Source organism: Temnothorax longispinosus, chromosome 4 (assembly GCF_030848805.1).
Source record: "Temnothorax longispinosus isolate EJ_2023e chromosome 4, Tlon_JGU_v1, whole genome shotgun sequence".
NCBI classification, from domain to species: domain Eukaryota; kingdom Metazoa; phylum Arthropoda; class Insecta; order Hymenoptera; family Formicidae; genus Temnothorax; species Temnothorax longispinosus.
Window position 1 is genome coordinate 5,636,648 of NC_092361.1, and position 22,215 is coordinate 5,658,862.

Below are 22,215 nucleotides of genomic sequence, written 5' to 3' on the forward strand. Positions count from 1 at the left end.
AAAATATATAAATGTGCACAGTTTTCTTCTTTTAGTCATTCAAGCATGACTTCAGCGCGTATATCTGCTAAATTTCTACAAAATTCAAACACACAACCGTAAAAGAGATTTTTTGTAATTAATTTATAACTCTGCCTTCTAACTGATGCTGCTGAGATACCTGGTGACTTCTATAAACCGACTATATTCATTCACGGCTGCGTTTACATCCCATTATTAATAACGGGGGGGGGAGATGTAAACAGCTATGAATCCCGTTATTAAATCCATTTTAAACAATCTGTAATCCTTAATTAAACTTTAACAGATTAAAAGTTTCTCTTCACCACTTTAATTATATCAAATTCATAAAATTACTCTTTTTCTGTTGACTATAAAGCGATAATATCAGCGTTCTTATCTCGACGGCCACTTGAATCAACTAATCAACGAAGCGATTACGATAAACCACAAAAAATCTGTTCAGTATTGGTTATTTTTAACATATTAAGAAACAAGTGTTAAAATCATAAATATTGCAAATCTAAATTTGCAACTTCTTTACCATCTTTATGTATTTTTTATTTCTGATCTTGCGATCAATTAGGTCAGTCGGTGCCACTACTAACCCAGTAAGCAAACTGCCTGCAGTGTATGACACAGATCGACAGTAGATTTGCTCAGATATCGCAACAGATCTGGTATCATCTGTGTCGGCATTAAAACTCGTGTTCTGCCGATAAGCCTACCGATATAATCTCACAGCAGATTGTCGGTAGAAATCAAGAGCAGAATCTGTCATTTTGTAAACATTTAAATGAAATACTTCATTTAAATTATGGTTACAAAACAGTAGATTTTTCTCAGTTTCTGAAGTCAATCTGTCAATTATATTCTGTTAGCAGTTTCTGTCATATTTCTGATGGCATTCTATCGACAAAATTTGCAACAGATACTTTCATAATCTATTCTCGACAAAATATCAAGGCTATCCGGAAAGTCTTAATATTTTAAAACAATTCTTTCACATATTTCTTCCATATGCGTTTTCCTTACCTCTGATTGTGTCTCTGAATACCTTTGCAAGTCTCGATTCTTGTCTAATCGACTTATATTTTTTTACTTGTATATTCTTGTTTCTTTAATTCTATTTGTGCATTTAAAATGTATCACGTTTTGCTTTTCTTCAATTTCACTGCACACCCTTTACTTTATTTATTTCAAATTTCTCGCAGCTATTTATTTATCAAATTAATGTGTTGTCACATATATCTTTTTTACTATATGTTTTCTTTTTTGTTATTTCTTTCTTTGATTCTTTTTTCATGAGATTAGACTTTCGTAGTTTTGATATCGAAAGCTTTCTTATTTGTTCATCATATTAAACATCCCATTAAGGTCATTATCGAAACCCTGATATAGTTTTTAAAGTATTTTTTTTTAGATATTTTGATTATATAAATTTCGAGTTATAACTGCGAAATCAAAAATTGGTTGCTAACATCGAGTTAACTCGTGGGAAACTCCTATAATCATAAAAAAACAATTATTATTTATGTTTGAGTTTCCACTTAATCTTGTTGAGAGATATAATTAATATAAAAATAATGGTTTTTTTTATACTTTTTAGTTAGAAGTTTAGTTTAGAAAAGTTTTATATCCTGCATTAACCAGAATTATATTATACTCATATAAATATTTAAATCAGTTTTATCGGTGAAAAGGGATAATAAAAAAAGTATTAAAAAAAAGACGTAATATCTTTTCAAGAATATATTTTCTAATAATTTCCTAAGCACTTCCTATTTTTCTTGTTTGTCCAATTTTTACTGATAGTTTTTAAAGTATTTTTTGAGATATTTTGATTATATAAATTTTGAGTTATAACTACGAATTCAAGAATTGGTTGATAACATCGAGTTAGCTTAATTGTGGGGGACTCCAATAATCATAAAAAATTAATTATTGTTTGTTTATGTTTGAGTTTCCACCTAATTTTCTTGTTCGTCCAATTTTTTCGATTTCGTTAAACGTCCACACAATCATATAATGATATAGCGAGCTGTGACAGTTATATCGAATTCAATATAACAAGGAGAGGGTCGTAAGAGTGTCCCTCCCTCCTCTGTTTGGCCTTAATGACACGACATTTACTAGAGAGATATAACTTTTCAAACATATATATTCCGGATGTAAAATTAAATCGTTTAAAAATAGAATGTATTTTTATTTACGTATTATTAACAGTCGAGACGTCGTGTCGAGACAAATTCCGTGATGTATGACACAAGGTCATTAAAGATAATTCAAGCTTTAAAAAACATAAATGTGTTATCAGTTCTCCGGTCTTCGAAGCTATTTTATTTTGTCGACTGCACATATATATGTATACGCGCGTTGTACGCGAAATTGCGCGGAATTTTAATAAGTGCATATACGTTCGCAATTATCGACAACAATCAATATCGTGCCGAATAACATCATACAATCACGTAAAAACACTTATATATAATATTAATTATTGCAAATGCATCGAATATTAATCATTTTATTATGTAGATTTTATAACGATTTTATAATATCTATTATATGCAACGTCTCGTCCGAATGGATATATTGTAGTAGCGTTTTCCTCCTGTTGAGGTTAACACAGCTTGGAACGCTATTACAATATATTTAGACGAGACAATTGTAGTTGAACTTCACGGTAAGTTCGTTCAATTTTTAAATTATACATTATATTTCTTAATTATATATATATATATATATATATATATATTATAATAATCAAGTTTTTTATAATGTCTCATCGATGATAATGTCAAGTTTCTTACTGCAAAATACTTTTTATTAACAGAGAGTATACAGAGCAGAAATAAAGATACTTATGTTATGTAATCAAAACTCCAGTTATCGACTGAACCTATTAAGAGTTGAATCGGTTCAAGAGCATTATTGAGATATAATCTGAAGTATTCTCAACTTGTCGGCTCGCGTATATATTTGGATTTTTATAAATTTTGGAAATTCACAATTTCAAATAATTCTGGAGATCATTTTTTTTTGAAATTTTTGAAATTAATTTTTGATTGCCTCCTCTTTCTTCAGTCTAGAGTCTAGAGACCCTCAAGTTAAGAGTCTGGCCAATTTGACAAATAATGGTGTGGCTGCGTTTAAAAATAATGCACTCTATACAGAGTTTATATATTAGTTAGAGACACACGACGACACATGTTTTGTATGACAAATTATAAATAATAAACATAGGCTGGATTCGTTTTGACGTTTTTTATATTTTGGATTTGTTCTGCCACGATTTGTCAACACCAATCAGCACACAGTCGATCAGTGGCTAAACTCTTACTTGAGGGTCTCTATTTTAATCATAAAAGCACATTTATGGTTCTGGTATAAACATGAGAAGAGCGATGTATGGTCGATATACGCCTTCGCTGTTTGTCGCGCATAACTTGGCGCAAAAGCAGGTTTCTCGATATTCTAAGTGCCTCAAGAACAGCGAGTAGACTTCAATAAATAGTCACATGTCTATACTATAGTCATGCGATAACATCATTAGTTCTAATACGGTTTATTCTTTTGAATTAAAGATACTTTTTCTTCCATCTTCAAATAAAAAAATAAACAGTTAATACAGTGTAACCCAAAACATACTTTGCTATGAATTAATTAACAGAAGTGAATTAATAAATAATTAAATAAACTATCAGAAGCGAATATAAAGTACACATCATCTACAAATAAAAAACGAAATTTTTATATCTAATCAATTTGTATTAACGCGAATGATGGCACGCGAGAGAGCTAATCTTTTTTTATAATATAAGAACAAAAATTTTACATTTTTCGCTTTTAGTCAGTAAGATTATAAACTCAGGAGCCTTAAACTTGTGTTTGTAATCCATTTCTTATTACTTATATTTAATTAATTATATAATAATTAATTTTAATCAGTTATATACATATAGATAGTTTGAATGTTTTCTTCTGTTAAGATGTATCGTAAATCCGCAATATGAACGCGCGAGTCACAGTATTTCTTAATTCCCACTTCGTCTCGCGTTTCGTGTCCCATCGAGCGTGAGTTAGGTCAGTGTTCTGTCTCGGACAGTCGGTGATAAGAGTCCACGAGATTGCAATTGTATCTTGAGACACTGTTTGTAATTATATCTCCAGACCGTATAGAGTCTCGCGGTGAATTATCTTCTCGCATCGGGCGGAGTAATGGTCAGAGCGATAAGCATTCAACGTAAACTCGACCTCGATAGAACCACCCGCTGTTAATTGTGCCACGAGTCACATAGCGTTTCAAAAGACGACTATTCGATCAATGAGAGAATATTTAATGTATACACGTATATTTTATTCAAAAATTTGTGTCCGATTTGTACAAAATTTACAATCTATGTAATATATACGTGCGTACCAAAAGTTCCGGTACGGCCAATTATCTCCGACAGTATTAGTTTATTGGAAAAATGTTTCAGATAAAAATTGGAAGGTTTAAACGAGGCCAAGACGATTTTATTAGTATTAAACTTTGGGTCCAGGACCTGTGTTGGACCTAGCAGAGCCCAAGTTAAATTTAAGTGTGAAAACCTCCATTTTTTATTAAATTGTCTACTAATTAATTTAAACAACTTTTGTCCAAAAAATGTTTTTTCACAACACCTCCACGGAAAGTTTGACTTCCATGCCTGTAGAGAGGGGCGAAAGTGGCCAATTTCACGCCAGGGCGGCATAGCGGGCGGAAAGTATAACCACTTTCCTCCCTAGGGAAGAAAATTGATACTTTCCATCCGGCATAGCGGGCATCTCGGTTAAATTTGAATTGTGCCAAAAAACCTTTTAGATAAGATTATTTAGCAGTATTTGGGATCATTTCAACGAATTTCATGAAAATTGAAGGGTGGACCTTTTCAAAACTGTATCCGAGTCGGCAATAAAATACAGCAAGTGATCAAAAAACAGCCTTGGCCTAAGGGCGTAATTTTTTTATTCCGCTTGGCAGTAAAAAATAATATTATTCTCACTACTGATATCCAGTCAGGGTTTGTAAAGTGACGTCATGAAGCAAAGTGGAGCTCGTGAGCGACATACATAACATTTCGCCACAGCTATAGCCGCGAAACTATATTCCCGCGTGAAATATTAATAAAGAGCTTTTTCCGACGTCGGTTGATGACCGTCACCACACGGCTATATCGATTCAAGATATGCAGTAGAAGTTATGATGTTCTCGGGTCAAGGATATATACAAGCACTATATAATTAATGCATGAATAATGATTACACGTGCGCAAAAAGTGCCGCGCAAATTATAATTTCGCTCGAAATATCACACTTCGGAATGCACGAGATATAAGTAACGATTATACGTGCACGAAAATCTTATTTAAATTTTAGTTCCGCCGTTTTCCCATAGTTTCAAAAATTTCAGCGAAATCTCCTTCCGTCGATTGATTTAATTAAGAAATCACCTAGTTAACAAGTTAACGTCTAAATATGTTTTAACGACGTATTATTGATGTTAGTGACGCCATTAACCCTTTCACTGCTTTAGACGAAAATACTCGCGCGACGTTATCGCCCGTCAGACGCTTTGGACGAGAATACTCGCGCGACGATATTGCCCGTCAGACGTTTTGGAGTTAACTTGGACCGCAAGTTTGTCAAGCAAATCTTCATAATTTAACTACAAGTGTGACTAAAAATCAAGATTGTTTAATCAACAGCAACTAATGTTTTATTTTATATTAATATTTGAGGTAAGAGGAAAAGTAAAAGAAAAATACTAATTTATTTGAATTGTACGTTTTTCTGTGTAATAAATTCGAAAGCACGGAACAACACAAAGGACAACATTACAATGCTTACGACTTGACTTCTAAGAGTTTGACTAATTTCCTCAACAAACAAGTTAACTCGTCCAAAGCATCTGATGGGCGATATTGTCGCGCGAGTATTCTCGTCTAAAGCAGTGAATGGGTTAAGACAGTATTACCTATTGGCGAAAATTTTTAGTGAGATATTGTGTTTATATTTTTGTTTATGAAGAGTTTTACACTATTTATGAAAAGTTTTATTGTAATGTTTACACTGTTTGGAAGCACATCCTTAGTGAAAAAATTACGCTGAAAAGTTTGTTGAAATTTCACTGAAAATTTTCTGAAATTGTTTCACGTTTTGAAACACTTTTCAATGAAATTTTAGCCTAATTTCAACGAAATTTCAGTACAATTTCAGCAAAATTTTAGCATAATTTTAACATAGTTTTGGGATAATTTCAACAAAATTTAATTGTTTGGAAACTTGCATATTTTTTATGAATATTTTCATCAAAATTTATTTAAATTTGAAGAAAATATTTATAAAAACATGCAAAAGTCTGTCATTTTGACGTCTTTTGACGTCAAAATGACGAGTGCTTGCTACCTGAGTTGCATCCCGATGTTACCCCCTACCAGGTTTTCGTTGCATACCCCCTACCATATTTTCGTTACATCGTGCATCCGATATTACCCCCTACTCAAAGCGGAGAAAGACGTAGTTCTACGTCAAAAAGACGTCCCTATAGGTACCACAGTTTCCCTAATCGCGCAAACTTCTTATTTAATCTAGCAATCAAGTGATTATATTTTTATATACTCTAGAAAGACGTCATATCGATAAAACGCTTCGTTAATTTATTTTCTAATACTAATATGAATTTTTACAGTTGTGTAGAGCTCGAAACAGATATCAAGATGGGTACGACGAACGCACAAACTAATTCGGGGCACGCACATGACGAAGTTCACCCGAGGGGAGGTTCGATCGACGCGTTCTTCGCCGAGACGGTGATCCTTTTAACCGGCGCCACCGGCTTCTTGGGAAAAGCTCTTCTGGAAAAGCTGTTGCGCTCGTGTCCCCAGGTGGCCACAATTTTCGTTCTGATCCGTCCAAAAAAGGACCAGTCCGTCGAGCAACGTTTTCAAGAACTACTGAACAATCCCGTTCGTATATATACCTATATATATGTATAATATATGCACTCCCGCGTATATGGCATTTAGAGCTCAGTTATGCATAAACAAATTTTTTCTGTTAGCCAAATAGGAAAATATTATTCGAGTCTATTATCGTCGGAAATATCGGAATAATTGAACTGCTTTAAATCGAGCTAATAATTGAGCTAACATAGATCTACATCGCGTGACATAAAGGGCGCACGCGAGAATTTCTATGGCCTTTAAATTAAGGCACTTTCCCACTACTCGCCATAACATACATATTTATGCGTTGAAGACCATACGAGAATTAAACTCGTTTAAAACGAAAATTTTTATGTTTACTTTGTACGTCTACCACAGTCAAACTTTATAACAAATATGGATTATTATACAGTGACTTTAACATGGATAGGCGACAGAGAAACTTTCTTTCTAAATTTCACAACAGTTCAGGTATAAATTATGTCTCTGTCATATAGATTGATTAAGGACGTTCACCGGTTCTTATACTAGAGAAAATCGAAATTTTATAGATTTCTTGCAACTGTGAATATACGTTAATTTAGGTGTGCTTTATGCGTGGTATGAATTTCAGTACTTCTTGCGGTATAAAAATCGAGATACTGAGCCTCGAAGTTTCAATTTTTACGAAAATTTAGTAAAAGTTGAAACTTTGAGGCTCAGTATCTCGATGTTTATACCGCAAGAGGTACTAAAATTTATACCACGCATAAAGCACCTAAATTAATGTATATTCACAGTTTCAAGATTATCTATAGAAAATCGATTTTCTCTAGTATAAGGACCGGTGAACGTCCTTAAGTGTAAAACATAAGCGATATCACAGTATTTGCTAATCATTTATCTATCTTAGCTAATTTTTTGCACCCAGAAAATTTTTGCTATATAGGTGCAAAATCATTTTTTTGAGTGTAGAAGTTTATCTTATCTCTCTGTAACTTCATCGCAGCGTATTCACGCCAAATTTCTTATGGACGTAATAGCGTACACACTTGTTAAATTAATGTAATATCGATTTTGCACAACCTCGTGTAGGACGTATTAAATATTTTATTCGTAGCTTTATGTCTAAAGTGTCAAGTTGTCATCGAAATGCACGACGAAAGGTCGCGATTGTCGCCATTCTCACGATTATATCAAATTAATGTTGAACCGTAATTACTTTCGATATTACATATAAATATAACAATTATTGTAAATAATATACAATGCTATTTATTATATTTATTTTTATATTTATCTAATATATAAAAATAAATAATATTTTCATTTTATTCTATTCTGTTCTATTCTTTTTATTTTATTCTATTATGTTACTTAATATATAAATAATATATGTGTATGAGTATAAATTAACATATATAATATATTTCTATATAAGTATATAAAATTTTGTGTTCAATATTTATCCGCGAGTTCCTCGCACCTTTCTTACGAATCGAAGCGGTAACGTGCCTCTTTCTCTGTGACAGGTTTTCGACAGGATACGATCGGAGTTTCCGGGCACCTTGAACAAAATCTTCCCTGTGAAAGGTGACGTAGGCCTGCCGGAGCTGGGGCTCCAGCCTGAAGACAGAGATATGTTGATACAGCGAGTTAATATCGTGTTCCATAGCGCGGCCACCGTGCGCTTTAACGAGTCGCTGAAGATAGCCGTTAATCTGAACACGATGGGCACCGATCGTATGTTGGACTTGTGCAGGCGCATGACAAACCTTATTAGCGTCATTCACGTCAGCACGGCCTACAGTAATGCCGACCGACGGGATATTGAAGAATCGATATACATGTAAGCTGCCAGTTAAGCACGCGTGACAGCCGCACGGATAACGCGCTACCGTTTTCATCTCGAGGGTAGATCTTCAAGATCACCTCAATCAAATTATTTTCGTCACAGAAATACTTCCTTCTGCGATACTGTTAACACTTTATCTACCGCCCGTGGTAGATAAAATTGACATACATTGTCGAGCGATAATATATTATTATAAATGATATTCACAATAATATGTTATTGGATGATCGGTATATTTTGACAAATAAATGCAGTGATAAGAATAATGAATCGGTTTGTCGCCGATTAGTTAGACTTCTAATCAATAAGCGCAGGCGGCACAAAGCTTATTAAAATATCAAGGTTCCGGTTGATAATGCATTAAATTATCCCGTTTATATACATTAAAATGTTAAGAATGGAAATATACGAGTCATAGATACGAGCAAAGCGTTTTTCTTCAAGAACATAATAAGCGGAACAGAAGGGGAATCTAATGACTAGATTATAAGTACATTCAATAAAGTAGCTATTTCTTGCTTGCAATCTTCCCCTACGATACATATTTAAATTGCGGGTACATAATCCAGTTCAGTTTACGATAGGATTCAAAATGGTAAAAATGTATTAAAAAATAATGCTCCTAAAGAAATGCTCGCTTTAAATTATCTATTAATCTATATTAATTAATGTCATTATTAATACTATATACCTAATTAATATTAACTTATAATGTTTTATAATTTTTATCCAATTAATCTATCATAATTTCTGATTATCTGCAATAACAAAATTTTATTCATATTTTTACGTGTCTCGTCAAGTCGATTCTTTAAATGTTTTTCGTATTACAGGACATACGTAAAATTGTAAATAAAATTGTATTCTGAATTCTGACTCGAATTATAAATTGTCTAAAATAAACTTGATACGACTTGAAAAACGTACATTCAAAAAGTTAGAATATAAGTACATACAGGGTGTCTTATTTTAAAAGATCCACACAAATATCTCAGAAACTTTGCGTTATCTTAAAAAAATGTTTCAAATAAAAGTTGTAGGATTTTAGTAGTAGGAGCCCATATTGGGTCCAGTAGGGCCCCAGACCCAAAATCTAGGTAACTCACCTAATGGCCCTCTTAAAATCCTACAACTTTTATTTAAAACATTTTTCAAGATAACGCAAAGTTTCTGAGATATTTGTGTGGATCTTTCAAAATGGCACACCCTGTATGTATAAAATTTATACTAAAATACATACATATATAAAATTAAGAATAAAATTCTGTCCTAAATTCTGACGCGAATTATAGAGCTAAAAGGCGCTTAATCGTATATTGCTAATGTTACAGCACGGAGGTGAGGCCGTACACGGTAGTCGATATGTGCGAAAATTTGGACGACGAGACGATAGGAATAATAGAGAAGAGACTGATCGGCAAACATCCGAATACGTATACGTTGACCAAAGGATTGGCGGAGCAGATCGTAATGTCTAAGGGAAGCGGCCTACCGATCGCAATTGTACGACCGAGTATAGTCTGTGCCGCGTACCAAGAGCCATTTCCAGGATGGATAGATAATACTTGCGGTATTACAGGTACAATCGTAATTTTATACAATCGTATAAATTGTATGAATCGTAAAGATTATACAAGAGAAAGAAAACATATACATATATGAACATATGTTTTATATATAATTATATATACATATATATATGAAAAATTTTTCTCGGGTTATTAAAGAAAGAATAAGCATTTCACTGCAAAATATTGAACGACGATAGGAATAATAGAGAGAAGAGACTGTACTTGTTTTACTGAAAGTTACCGGAAAAATCCAATAAATATAATTGATTATTTACAATGTTTGTTGCTATAATGGACACTTAAAAAATATTTTAAAATTTTCTTTTACAAGTTAATACATTCTTAAATTTAACGAGTTATCATAACGAGAAATGAGTGTTCTTGAAAAACACATGCAGATGGAAAGGGCGATATTAATCAGGAATTAAATAATTTTCTTCCATGTCGATATCAGCATACATGTGTCACATTTAATTGTTTACATTTAATAGGTATAATGACGGAGATCGGAAGAGGTACCGTTAGAAGTATCGTGTGTAACGCAAAATTAGTGGTAGACGTTGTACCTGTCGATTTTGTTGTCAATACATTGATCTGCGCATCTTGGCACAATGCCATGCAACGTACTGACACGATAAAGATTTACAATTGTACCAGCAGTACAGTAAATCCGATTACGTGAGTATATGCAGCAATAGACATAACAAAACATTTAAATAAATGCATGTGTGCGAGCACCCGCGCAACTTAATAGTTTTTCAGGTTGCTAAATACTAATCTGATATGTCAAAAAGTTAATAAATTCAATTTAAATTGCATTAAAAACCCTAATCCTCTACTTAAATTGTAATGAAAATTCAAATATTTTAAAATTTTGATTCCGCTATCTATAATCAACTTTAAGTTTTAATAATTTAATTTAAAAACATTTAGTAGACTTTTTAATGGCGTATGCAAATCGCAACTTTGATGCAACAGATCCTATTTTATTCACAAATTCTTTAAATCGACACAGCAAGTTTTTTTTAAGGACTGGAAATCCTAATATGACACAAATTTCTTAATATAACAATCACAAATTTCTCAAAATTGTGACAATAGAGCAATTTGGCAAACGGCATCGTATTCAGCGTCTAAAAAGCTATAAGACGTATAATTACTCTCATTTTTATACATTTTTATTTTTGTTGAATAGTGTTATCATCTTGTATACGTATATGCATATACATGATTCTTGTAGATGGGGCGAATTTGGATACCTCGTGAGGAAACACGCCATAGAATCTCCATCGAAATACGTGATGTGGTATCCAGGTTTCACATTTAGGACAAACAAATTTATTCACTCTATCATAGTGGCCACGTTGCACTTTTTGCCTGCATTTATCGTAGATCTTATACTGAGGGTTCAAGGTTGCAAACCCATGTAAGTATCTCCCCTCGGTTTCACCGCGTGGCAATTTTATTTATAACGATAAATATAACGCGCGTCGTTTCCTTTCAGGATGGTGAAGGTGGCCAAACGGTTCGAGCGCGCCGCCAAAACCGGGGAGTTCTTCGCGATGAACGAGTGGAAATTTTATTCGGGTAACATGACGAAACTGGTGAAATTTGTAAGAGCGTCGGAAGATTGTGATAAGTTTGATGTAGATATTAGAAACGTGGATTGGGACATGTACTTGCATCAGTACATGTTAGGAATCCGAAAATATATCTTGAAGGACAATCTAGATACGTTAAACAACGCCCGAAATCGATTATCGAGGTAAGTCTTCCAATTTCATTTTTATCTTGCAACTTTTAAATTTGCAATGTGCTGTGTGCGGAAGAAATAAGTCGATTGTGTTGCAGGTTGTACTGGATGCATAAGTTTACCAAAATACTCAGTATATTCGCGTTATTAGGATTAATCAAATGCGCCGGTCGGTGATGCCATCGAGAATCTGAATCGCGACACGCGCGATCCGAGAAACGCCTCAGAAATATCGTGAAAGGAAATATCATGAGAAAGAGACATGACTCACGCTTTATCTCTCGAAGACTAAGATCTTTATCAAGTACTAATATACTAATTAAATCAAATATTAACGAGAGGGAGAGGAGGTATTTTGAAAAATATTCGGATGCAGGATCCTACGGATATTATAGAACTTTTGTTTAAGACCTTTTTCTTCGTATATATGTAACTTCACACTTTCCGCAATATTAAATTAGCTTCGCAGAGCTGTTTCGACCTCCTAACGTATGATTGACACGTATATACAAAAAAAATACGTGTCGATTTTCAGCTGTTCAATATATTCAGAGTACGTGTTCGAGATGATAGAATTAGAGACAAGGACTTTGAGCAAACGCTTCTTTGTAAATCCGCATCGAAACATCTCTTCTGCCAATAGTTACCATGTTATTGCATCAATCAAAACATAGTAATGTGTATTTTAAACAATTAAATGCAAAGTATTTTTAATGGTATATATCAGAAAAATGTAGATTCTTCATCATACTGAATAATCACTATGTTTTGTATTTAAATTGTTGCGATCCGACCCTTATAATGTTAAAATATTAATTGTAAGATAAAAATCACATCTCCGAGCGCTCACAGACCAAATGTATCGAGCGTGTCACGTTACATATGCATATGCGAGCTAAACTACGCATAGTACAATACGAATAATCGAAGTTCTTAAATATAATATCGTTACTTGCGAAGACTGACTTTAATCAAATATACTAAAACGATATATTAAAAAAAAAAAAAAAAAGAGAAGACCTACACTATTGCCTTATTAATTATTATCAATATCAAAAAGAAAATTATTTTTGCTAATCCATCAGATATTCTAATTGCCATAATTAAACCAATAAATTGTATTAAACCAATATTCGTATTACCCTCAGGAACGAATAAATTTGTTCGTAGTAAGAATGAAAAAGCTGAAATATTTTTTAAATGCTCATGTTACGTGAGAAATGATTATCGTTTATCCTTTTGTGCGAAACCGAACGAGGAATTATAGGCATCTATGATACAGCTATTACGAGCTTTGTTATAATTCGTATCAACTAATTATGCTGACAAATTGGTTCATGCACGAGAAACTAAACAAATTTTCTCAAAAAATACGGGGACATAAATGCATCGTATGTATATCTACAATATGACGAATAAATATGAATACATTTGCATTTCACATATATATGTTTGTAGTTTGATTTCTATGTGGAATATTAATGTACGAGATATTTTAGAAATATCGATCTTTCGTATGTAGTTTATGTATTGCGTTAGTAGACACTTTGATTTTTGTTTGACGTATAACAAAAATACGTATTACGTTAGTAGACAAATTATTGTTGGTTGAAAAAAGACTTTATTCGTTCGCAAAATATGGCATTGTATAAATATAACGTAATGATTTTTGTTAATTCTCGAGACGAATATTCAACGCATATACATAAGCATATTCCTGAGCGTATAAGCTTTCAAGTAAGTACCTAAATTACTTTTCTTTGCGCGTAATAACATATCGTAGGTAAGCATAGACAATAGAATACATCCTTATTAAGTAATGTCTACTACTAAAACTATGTTTTATATATACTTTAATGTGTATATTGTATATTGTTATCATGTATCAAACTTGTACAAGACTTGTAATTACATAAAACATATTTGTAATTAACATCTGACTGTTTCGTTTATTCGGGCGTGTATCATAAATTTTATGTATGTTAGTAATAAATAATAGTTTAATGAATAGTTCTTGTGGAATATTTCAATAGTTCAAACGCACATCTTTCGAAATCCTTCAAATATCGTTAAAATTAAGCAAATATACTCTGATAAGAAATAACATAAAAGTTGAAATGTACATAATGATGAAATGTCTATAATGATCGTCAAAGTATAAAAAAATAATAAGAGTTGTAATTAAGCATTTCTCGAGACCCTAAACAAAATCGTCAAAGTTCTTAAAAAAATATATTTCGACAAGAGGCAACATGGCCAACACATGGTCATTTGATGTTTCATGATGAGCTAGATTGAAAGAACATAGTTGACCATCTTTCCTCTATGGCCATCTTACCCGAGTTTACCCTATATATTCAACTATAAACTTTTGAATATTTTATTTCGATCATCATCATGCATATCAGTCATGTAAAAAATAAAAAAGTTGTTTCTTTAATTTGTTTAATTTTAATTAAGGAGCTTTCCAGCAAGAGACACAAGTCGAAACAAACGTCGTTCTATCTTTCTTTTTTGGCGTTGAGTAATTAATTCAAAAAAATTGTTTAATTTAAAAAAAGTCTTGAATATATATAAAAAAATATATCCAAGAATAATTTTTATTTTTTTCCAACTGTATTAAGTTTAAGAAATTAACAAAATGGACAAGAAAATGGATCTAAGTAATATATAGCTGCAAAAAAGCAGAATTTCGTTAAAGATAAATCAGGTTAGATTATGTGAACGAAATATTTGTTCATTATTTTTAAATATTTGTGGGCCCACAGTGCCCCAGCACAGTGCCCCAGGCCCCAGTATGCCCACACCGCCACACCCACAGTACCCACACGGTGCGCAGGCCGCAGCACCGCATGGTCTCACCCTTCAATTGAACCTAGCGATGCTAATTGCATCTAACGTCTTTATCAATATAATGAGCACATGGAAGTTGATACAGCGACGGTGTTACGACTTGCTCTCGTATAAGTACTCATTGCTCGTGATATTGGTGGCGTTTACTTGCATATTCATCGGCATAGTACACTTTGGAGAGGTTAGAATACAACATTTATTTTCTTTATGCACGTCGTATCATAAATACGTCCAGGCAACAACGTGAAATGTTTCGTTCAGCATGTACACTGACCGGCAGGAATGCCTGGACATTTTGATATGTATATGACATATATGTACATGTATATGTATATGTATTATGTCCAGGCATTCCTGCCGGTCAGTATACATTATCAACATAATATTTTACATATTGGAATATCTAACAAGTTGAAACTTTGATAGACTTCAATTGACTTTGTTGCGCAGGTATGGTTGATATGGAGCAAGGAAAAATATGAGGCGGTCTTTCACTCTTTCAACGACAATATCCTGGGAAAATCTTTCCAAAACAAATTGTGCCAGCACGTCCCCATAGACGTGGTTTACACCTGGGTGAACGGATCTGATTCGCTATTTTTAGAAAGTCTTCAGAAACATGTGCCAGTTGTGGATCTCAGTGCCGCAGCTTCGAGATTCAGTGACAAAGACGAGCTGCGCTATTCGTTGCGATCATTGGAGATGTATGCACCCTGGGTGAGGCATGTTTACATCGTTACCAACGGCCAAATACCGAGCTGGCTCGATATGGACAATCCTCGGGTGACTTTGGTCACTCACGAAGACATTTTTCTGAATAAAAGTGATTTACCAACCTTTTCTAGTCCTGCTATTGAAAGTCATATTCATAGGTGCTTGGAAATATGAAAATACATTATGTGCACATGAACACAGCAGGGGCGCACAGATAAGCAACAATGTCTTTCTTCTTCCAGGATACCTGGAGTCTCCGATAAGTTCTTGTATTTTAACGACGACGTCATGTTAGGTGCCGAAATATGGCCGGAGGATTTTATAACTCAAGCGGGCGGACAAAAGGTATACCTGGCGTGGTGGGTTCCCGATTGCTCCGAGATCTGCCCATGGGCATGGGTCGGCGATGGATCGTGCGATCACGCTTGTAATACGACGTTGTGCGAATTTGACGGTAATTATCTAAATTATCTTTTTCTAATGACGATATGTGCAAGTATGTTATCTGAAAGAATGTTGTGTATTTCGATGGATTGCATAGGTGGAGATTGCCAAACGACTGATGTCCCTATAGATAGCGAGATGATGGAAGAGGAAGATGACTATCCGTACAAGTATCTACAAGATTCTCGTGAAAGCAATAATAACGAGCTGAGACTGTTAAGCATCTTACGCAATAGAAACGTCATCCGTCCATCGCCAGAAGACATGCTAATGTCCACAGTTCAAACATTACATTTGTATAATCTCAGTACTACTTCTACGCCAATCAAAACGTTTCACAATCTCGGAAATAGCAGTTCTAAGGAATTACAAGCGCGAAGCATAAAAATTAACGATGGAGAAAAGTATAAATCTATAAGAAATTTGAAGACAATATATTCCAAACTTTTACACGTAAATGCCTCGAGCAAAACTGCATATCGTATCAAACGATTAAAACGTTATCGCAATATTATGAATGCGGCGCAGTCCAACAATTCTGTTAAGTTCGATAAATTCGCATATCCGAATCAGTGGAAACGCAATGCACGAGGATTGGACACTTATGCGGAGTCTTTGTTATACGTTAATAAGATATACAACGCCGGTTACGGCCTCGAACGGAGGCGAGTACCAGCGCATATGCCGCACTTGATAGACAAGTGGATCGTAAATAGTATGCAGGAGAAGTTTGATCTTGAATTTAAGAAAACGTCTAGTCACAAAGTGAGAGATCGCGAGGATATGCAATTTGCATTTTCTTACTTCTACTTTTTATCAAGCGAGAAACGGAGAGTGCCCGTCGGGGAGATATTCGACATGTTTGACACTGACAAATCACGGTAAGAAACAACGTGCCCACCTATGATTACACCAAATTGTAATTGTAATGACGTTACAAATCGGCCGATGCCCTTAGCACTTGGTCGGACAGAGAAATAAGGACGCTTTTATCGAGATTATACCCGTTGCCACTCGATTATAATCTAGTCATGGAATTTGAAAGTGAGATAATGAATTGTTCGCGTCGGATAAATCTGCCGGATATCATTGACGTTCCACCCGGAGAGAGGTATCTGGACTCCACTCTCGTAAGTACGAGGTGCACTCTAATAATACTTTGTGCGGATTTAAAATAAGATTTAGAAAATTGCAATTTCTTTGTTTTTTTTTTTTTTTACAGCCAGTGGTTTCGAAAGAATTGATATTGAACTGCGAATCAGTTTCTAGAAGGATGCAATTAAAATTCGGCAAAGGTAGTCGGTATCCGCATGAAATAATAAAGGCTGGCAAGAATGAAATTTTCGAGATGCTGACCAGCAATGTTTCCTTAACAGTACAATTGCTCGATGAAATTCGGAGAGATCCGAAGTATGTCATACTTATATACTATATATTTTTCATTTCTCTTAAATACATATATAATAGGAACGATTCGCATACATAGGAACGATTTACATGTGTATTAACGCTTTCAGGAAGTTTATCTGCTTGAACGATGACATCGACCCTATTCGACGTTCCGAGAACGAGATTGTTCGCGCCCTGTTAAACGATTTTTATCGTTCGCTGTATCCGCTGCGAAGCACGTTTGAATTACCGTCACAATATCGAAATCGTTTTTCCCACTTACACGAACTTCTTGAATGGCGAGCAAGTCGTGCGAAAGCTAGAAACCTACTATTGTGCCTTCTGGCGTTGCTCTTTATGTTTACATTCTATCACGTACTCTACCATCACATGCGTAGATTGTGTAGAACTCGAGAATTATCTACGTTTCTAGCGTGAAGAATTAATAATAAAGCCAAACTATCAATCCACGTACAGCTGCACGATGGAACTAACAATATTAGCTATCAATATAATACGCAATGTTAAATTTATAATTTAAAAACATTCGTCGGAAGATCTGTAAGAATTTTTTTGATTCGACATATTCTAAAATCAGATAACGATATATCTGTGATACAATAAACACTTTTTATAATCGCATTTTAATAAAAAGTTTGACATATAATTTATATATAATGGAATATTTAATTAAGGTGCGAATGACAGATATGTCTGAAGATCGAAGATTTTAGTCCCGCGAGTTAAGCACACGTTGCATGACGGCATTCTCCGTATTCATTATTACGAAATAACGAGGCATTATCACTTTGACGTCGATCGTTCGTGCAAAAGCGGGCAGCTCGTATGTCGAATATTTCGCGGTCCGACCATACCCTCCTGCAGCCTCGCGCACTCGAGCATCCACGCTGTTACGCTCGCAACTCGCTCGGCTGGTACACGAGGTCCTATACCTACATTTCAATTGTGTACAGATTCCAATGGACAAGTTAGCGGATGATTATTGACCGTTCGAGTGCCCGCAGCGCGACCGCACTGCTTACTTTTTCGTGTTGAAAGACTTCGGCAAGCGTGCTGATAATACGCTCAGGTTCTACCGCGATTCTCAGAATCTGATTAGGCATTATCAATCGAAGTGTTTTCTTTTATTTTCTTTTATTTTTACTTATAATATCTACGTTTTTCGACGTGTAAGAGAGGCGCGAACGCGCCGCATTTTTTGTATCATGATCACCTACGACATTCGAACGGTTAAGTTCGAAGAGATGTGTGAACTATTCGAATACGAATCGAATCGAATCGGGTGAGTTTTATCATATATATTGTCAATTTTATAAAATCATATATTATAACGTTTACGGCTTAGAGCTTAAATACCCTTAAAGGAAGGTTGTAGACCAGCACTAACCGCTCACCGCTGAGCGGCTAGAAGTAGTCAAAAAGTTTATTTCCAAATTTTGACATGCCTTTTGATTCTATCAAATTGTAAATAAAAGTTTGAATATGTATAAAAAATAGTAAGCTATGAGTATTGATAATAAATAAACTATTATTTTATTTTAATTTCTATGAATGTAATTGGATAATATTATTGGATGCTAGATTAGAGTATTTTAATAATTTATCTATGATTTTTTGCCTAATTGTTTTAGTTACTGTGACATTAAATAAAATATACTTTATTAGTTTCATATTAAATATTTAAAAATGTTTTTTGCTTTAAAAAGAAGTTATATAATCAATATTATTTTTCCACTTTAAAATATCCTCTTGTTATTTACGTGTAAAATTTAACCTAATAATAATTATGTTGTTAATTAAACATTATATTTCAACGATTTAATTAAAATTCGAAAGAGGAAATGAAATTCGATTCGATTCGATATCAAAAAGCCCTGATTCGCACATCTCTACGGTTAAGATATATATAAGAGAATGCTTGGTTACCTGGCACATTCGGATAACACGTAACTTTCGTAGCCTTCTCTATTTCAGAAGATAGACTTTCGTCATTGGCATCTTTCACTCCGCAGAATTTCCTACCGATCGTTACATCGTAATCCGCGCGATCTTTGCCGGTCAAGGCGTCGCCTTTTGGACTAGTCGAAGATTCATCCCTCTTTTCTTCATAATTAGTAGCTTCCCTTTCGAGTGAACTATTATCTATCAGCTCCGACAAATCGGCTACAAGAGGAAATTGAACAGGAGGAATTTCAATGGGTAAAGTAAGCTCAACGAGCGCGAGCTACGTAATAACGTAACAGTTGACTCCGATGGAAATATTTTACTGCAAAATATAATAATAAAATTTTACTGAAACGTATTTGAAATTTTCTCTCTCTCTCTCTTTCTCTCTCTCTCTCTCTCTCTCTCTCTCTCTCAACCCTATTTCATTATTATTCCGTTAAAATTTCAGTAAAAATTCAGTTTTCAGTTCATTTTAGTAAATTTCATAATATTTCAAAAAATTTGTTATTACTTTTTAAAAGTATATAATTCAACTTTCCTTATATTTTACAGTATTACATTACATTTCATAAGGAAAATTATGATTTATTTGGAAATATATTCAGTAATTTTTCAACAACTTTCATTTCCCTTTTCGTCGATTTCATAGTACTTTCAGCGAAAAATATTTCCATCAGAAGAGAGTAACGTACTCTTTGACAGATCGACCTCGTCCTTGGATATCAATTCCGAATTAATGTCCACGTCGGTGTCTTGGCTGTTTATAGAGCAGGTACGATCGACGGAGCTCCCATCCTTACACGCGGTACGCTCGGTTATATTTTGTTCAAGTGTGTCTTTCTCATCGTTGCCGTCGCACGCGAGTCCCGCTAAATACCTATTCATTTTGGACAACGTGTTATTCGGACAGTTGCAATCAATATAATAGCAAAAACTGGAGAAAGAGTTGAAGCATCACTATATATATGCCGAACTTTACTCGTATATCTCCATAAACAAGGTGAGCGGGATCATCGCGGATCCGCCGTCCGGCTCGTGGCTGAATAATTGGCAGACCATGATCATCGTCTCGGTGAGACTGGCGCCGAGCAGGCCCACCGCTATAGCGAGGAACTTCTTCACCTGGCAGGTGCGACGAAATCTTCCAATCGCGAGGATAGTGTCGAGGTCCCTGCGGTCCAGGCAGAGGCAGTCCCAGCGACGCGAGATCGTTTCGACCGGCAGCGTCTTGTTGTAATCTGGAAAAGATTATCATCATACTAGATTATCATGCAGAAACGCAGCAAACACCAACCAACAGTGACATTATATCAATATTATAATTTCTTACTCAACTGTTGTGCAACATGTGTTATATTATACATATATTTCACAGAGTGGAAAATTATAATACCCTGGTGGAAAAATATCTCAGAATTTTTCATGTTATTAATCAGAATTTCTATAAAAATTTTCAGACTGCTCAAAATTTTTCAGATTTTTTAATATGAATTAGAACATTTTTCGAAAGAACTCAGACAAAATTAATAAGAATAAAATACTTCAGATTTCTCCGCTAACGTTGTTTGTGAAAAAAATAATAAATATGAGAAAATCTGTATAAATTAAGAAATTTTCATACATATGGCAACTGAAATATTCCGAAAAGCCTCATCCAATTATTTCTGAAAGCATCTCAGAGAGAGAAATTATATATATTTTTAAGAATTTTTCAAGTCTTAATTCTTACAAAATTTCTGAGAAAATACGAGAAATTTTTTTCTTCAGGGTATTGACGTAATATCACTGTTAATTGGTGCTTGTTGAAAAGATACCCCGGTCGAAGCCTTGTCTTCTCGGTGGCCACTCGCGTACTTCCAAACTGCCGCAGCAGTACCCTGAGGAAGCCCACAGTCAAACCGGAGGCCGTACTCGACGACGGGTACTCGAGCCGCGGCTTGACCGGCGGCTCTTCGCCGTCGGCCAGCGCGCGGAAGTACGAGCCGGACCACTTGAGCAGGTCGTAAGGCTGCGTGCGGATGGCGGCCTTGCAGAACTGCTTCAGGATCATCGGCAGCCTGGCCGGTACCGCGATCTCTCGCCCGAGCGACGGTTGTTCGACGAACGACATCCTCGGCAATACAACGGCGTTGTCCACGGTCCACGGCGGGTCGGTCGGCTCGGCCGATTGTTGTGTTCCCGCGGTGCCTTCCGTCGTCCGGGAAACGGAAACCGTCGTCGGCGACGGCAGTTTCGCGCGCGAGCACGCGAAGTATTCTAAGCGGGGTGATTTTATTTTAACTATATAGGAATAACCAACTCGGAATGAGGAATTTCAAATTTCTTAATTGTTTTAAATTATAGAAATTATTAAGGTGCTTTTGTTGGAATTTATGTTGACTTTTGTCGAGATAAAAAATGATTATACATGTCAATTTATTTTCTATCAAGCACTCTAATTTCGAAGTTCTGTATAGAGAATGTCTACGTGTACTAAAATAACGCTGGTTGTTCTAGTGTTAATGACCGAGACGGGTTTAGTTCTCTTTCATATATAAGAAAAAACGATAGAGGTTTTTGATAAGATCCTGCAATATTTTTTTCTTACAGACATAGAAGCCGATGTATCTGCAAGATATACATATACAACCGTATTATTATATTTTTTTAAATACGATCATAGAATTTTTTTTCAACGTAAATCGAAATTGTAGTCAATCATATGAAGAAAAAAATTTG

General features: G+C 34.7%; 3 protein-coding genes across 4 annotated transcripts in view; 2 read left to right on the plus strand and 1 right to left on the minus strand.

The window, feature by feature from the left end:
- LOC139811641 (putative fatty acyl-CoA reductase CG5065) overlaps window positions 1–13,146 on the plus strand; it is a 64,506-nt gene extending 51,360 nt beyond the window's left edge. For both annotated transcript variants that reach the window (XM_071775961.1, XM_071775960.1), the window contains 7 exons: window positions 6,716–6,992; window positions 8,483–8,799; window positions 10,137–10,384; window positions 10,868–11,054; window positions 11,617–11,802; window positions 11,881–12,141; window positions 12,228–13,146. In XM_071775961.1, the coding sequence (XP_071632062.1) occupies window positions 6,716–6,992; window positions 8,483–8,799; window positions 10,137–10,384; window positions 10,868–11,054; window positions 11,617–11,802; window positions 11,881–12,141; window positions 12,228–12,306 (1,555 nt within the window). In that variant the 3' untranslated portion in view covers window positions 12,307–13,146. The remainder of the gene's footprint in view (window positions 1–6,715; window positions 6,993–8,482; window positions 8,800–10,136; window positions 10,385–10,867; window positions 11,055–11,616; window positions 11,803–11,880; window positions 12,142–12,227) is intronic.
- Window positions 13,147–14,911: 1,765 nt separating this feature from the next.
- Window positions 14,912–18,200, plus strand: Gnptab (N-acetylglucosamine-1-phosphate transferase subunits alpha and beta). Its single transcript, XM_071775959.1, has 7 exons — window positions 14,912–15,163; window positions 15,433–15,854; window positions 15,939–16,150; window positions 16,238–17,021; window positions 17,099–17,270; window positions 17,363–17,550; window positions 17,658–18,200. The coding sequence occupies exons 1-7, from the start codon at window positions 14,927–14,929 to the stop codon at window positions 17,965–17,967; spliced, it is 2,325 nt and encodes a 774-aa protein (XP_071632060.1). The 5' UTR covers window positions 14,912–14,926; the 3' UTR covers window positions 17,968–18,200.
- LOC139811646 (ropporin-1-like protein) lies at window positions 17,552–21,715 on the minus strand. Its single transcript, XM_071775967.1, has 5 exons — window positions 21,352–21,715; window positions 20,477–20,735; window positions 20,190–20,374; window positions 19,477–19,713; window positions 17,552–18,482 (listed from the first exon to the last, which is right to left on the minus strand). Exons 1-5 carry the CDS (start codon window positions 21,605–21,607, stop codon window positions 18,334–18,336), a joined length of 1,086 nt encoding a protein of 361 aa, XP_071632068.1. The 5' UTR covers window positions 21,608–21,715; the 3' UTR covers window positions 17,552–18,333.
- Between the last annotated feature and the right edge of the window lie 500 nt (window positions 21,716–22,215).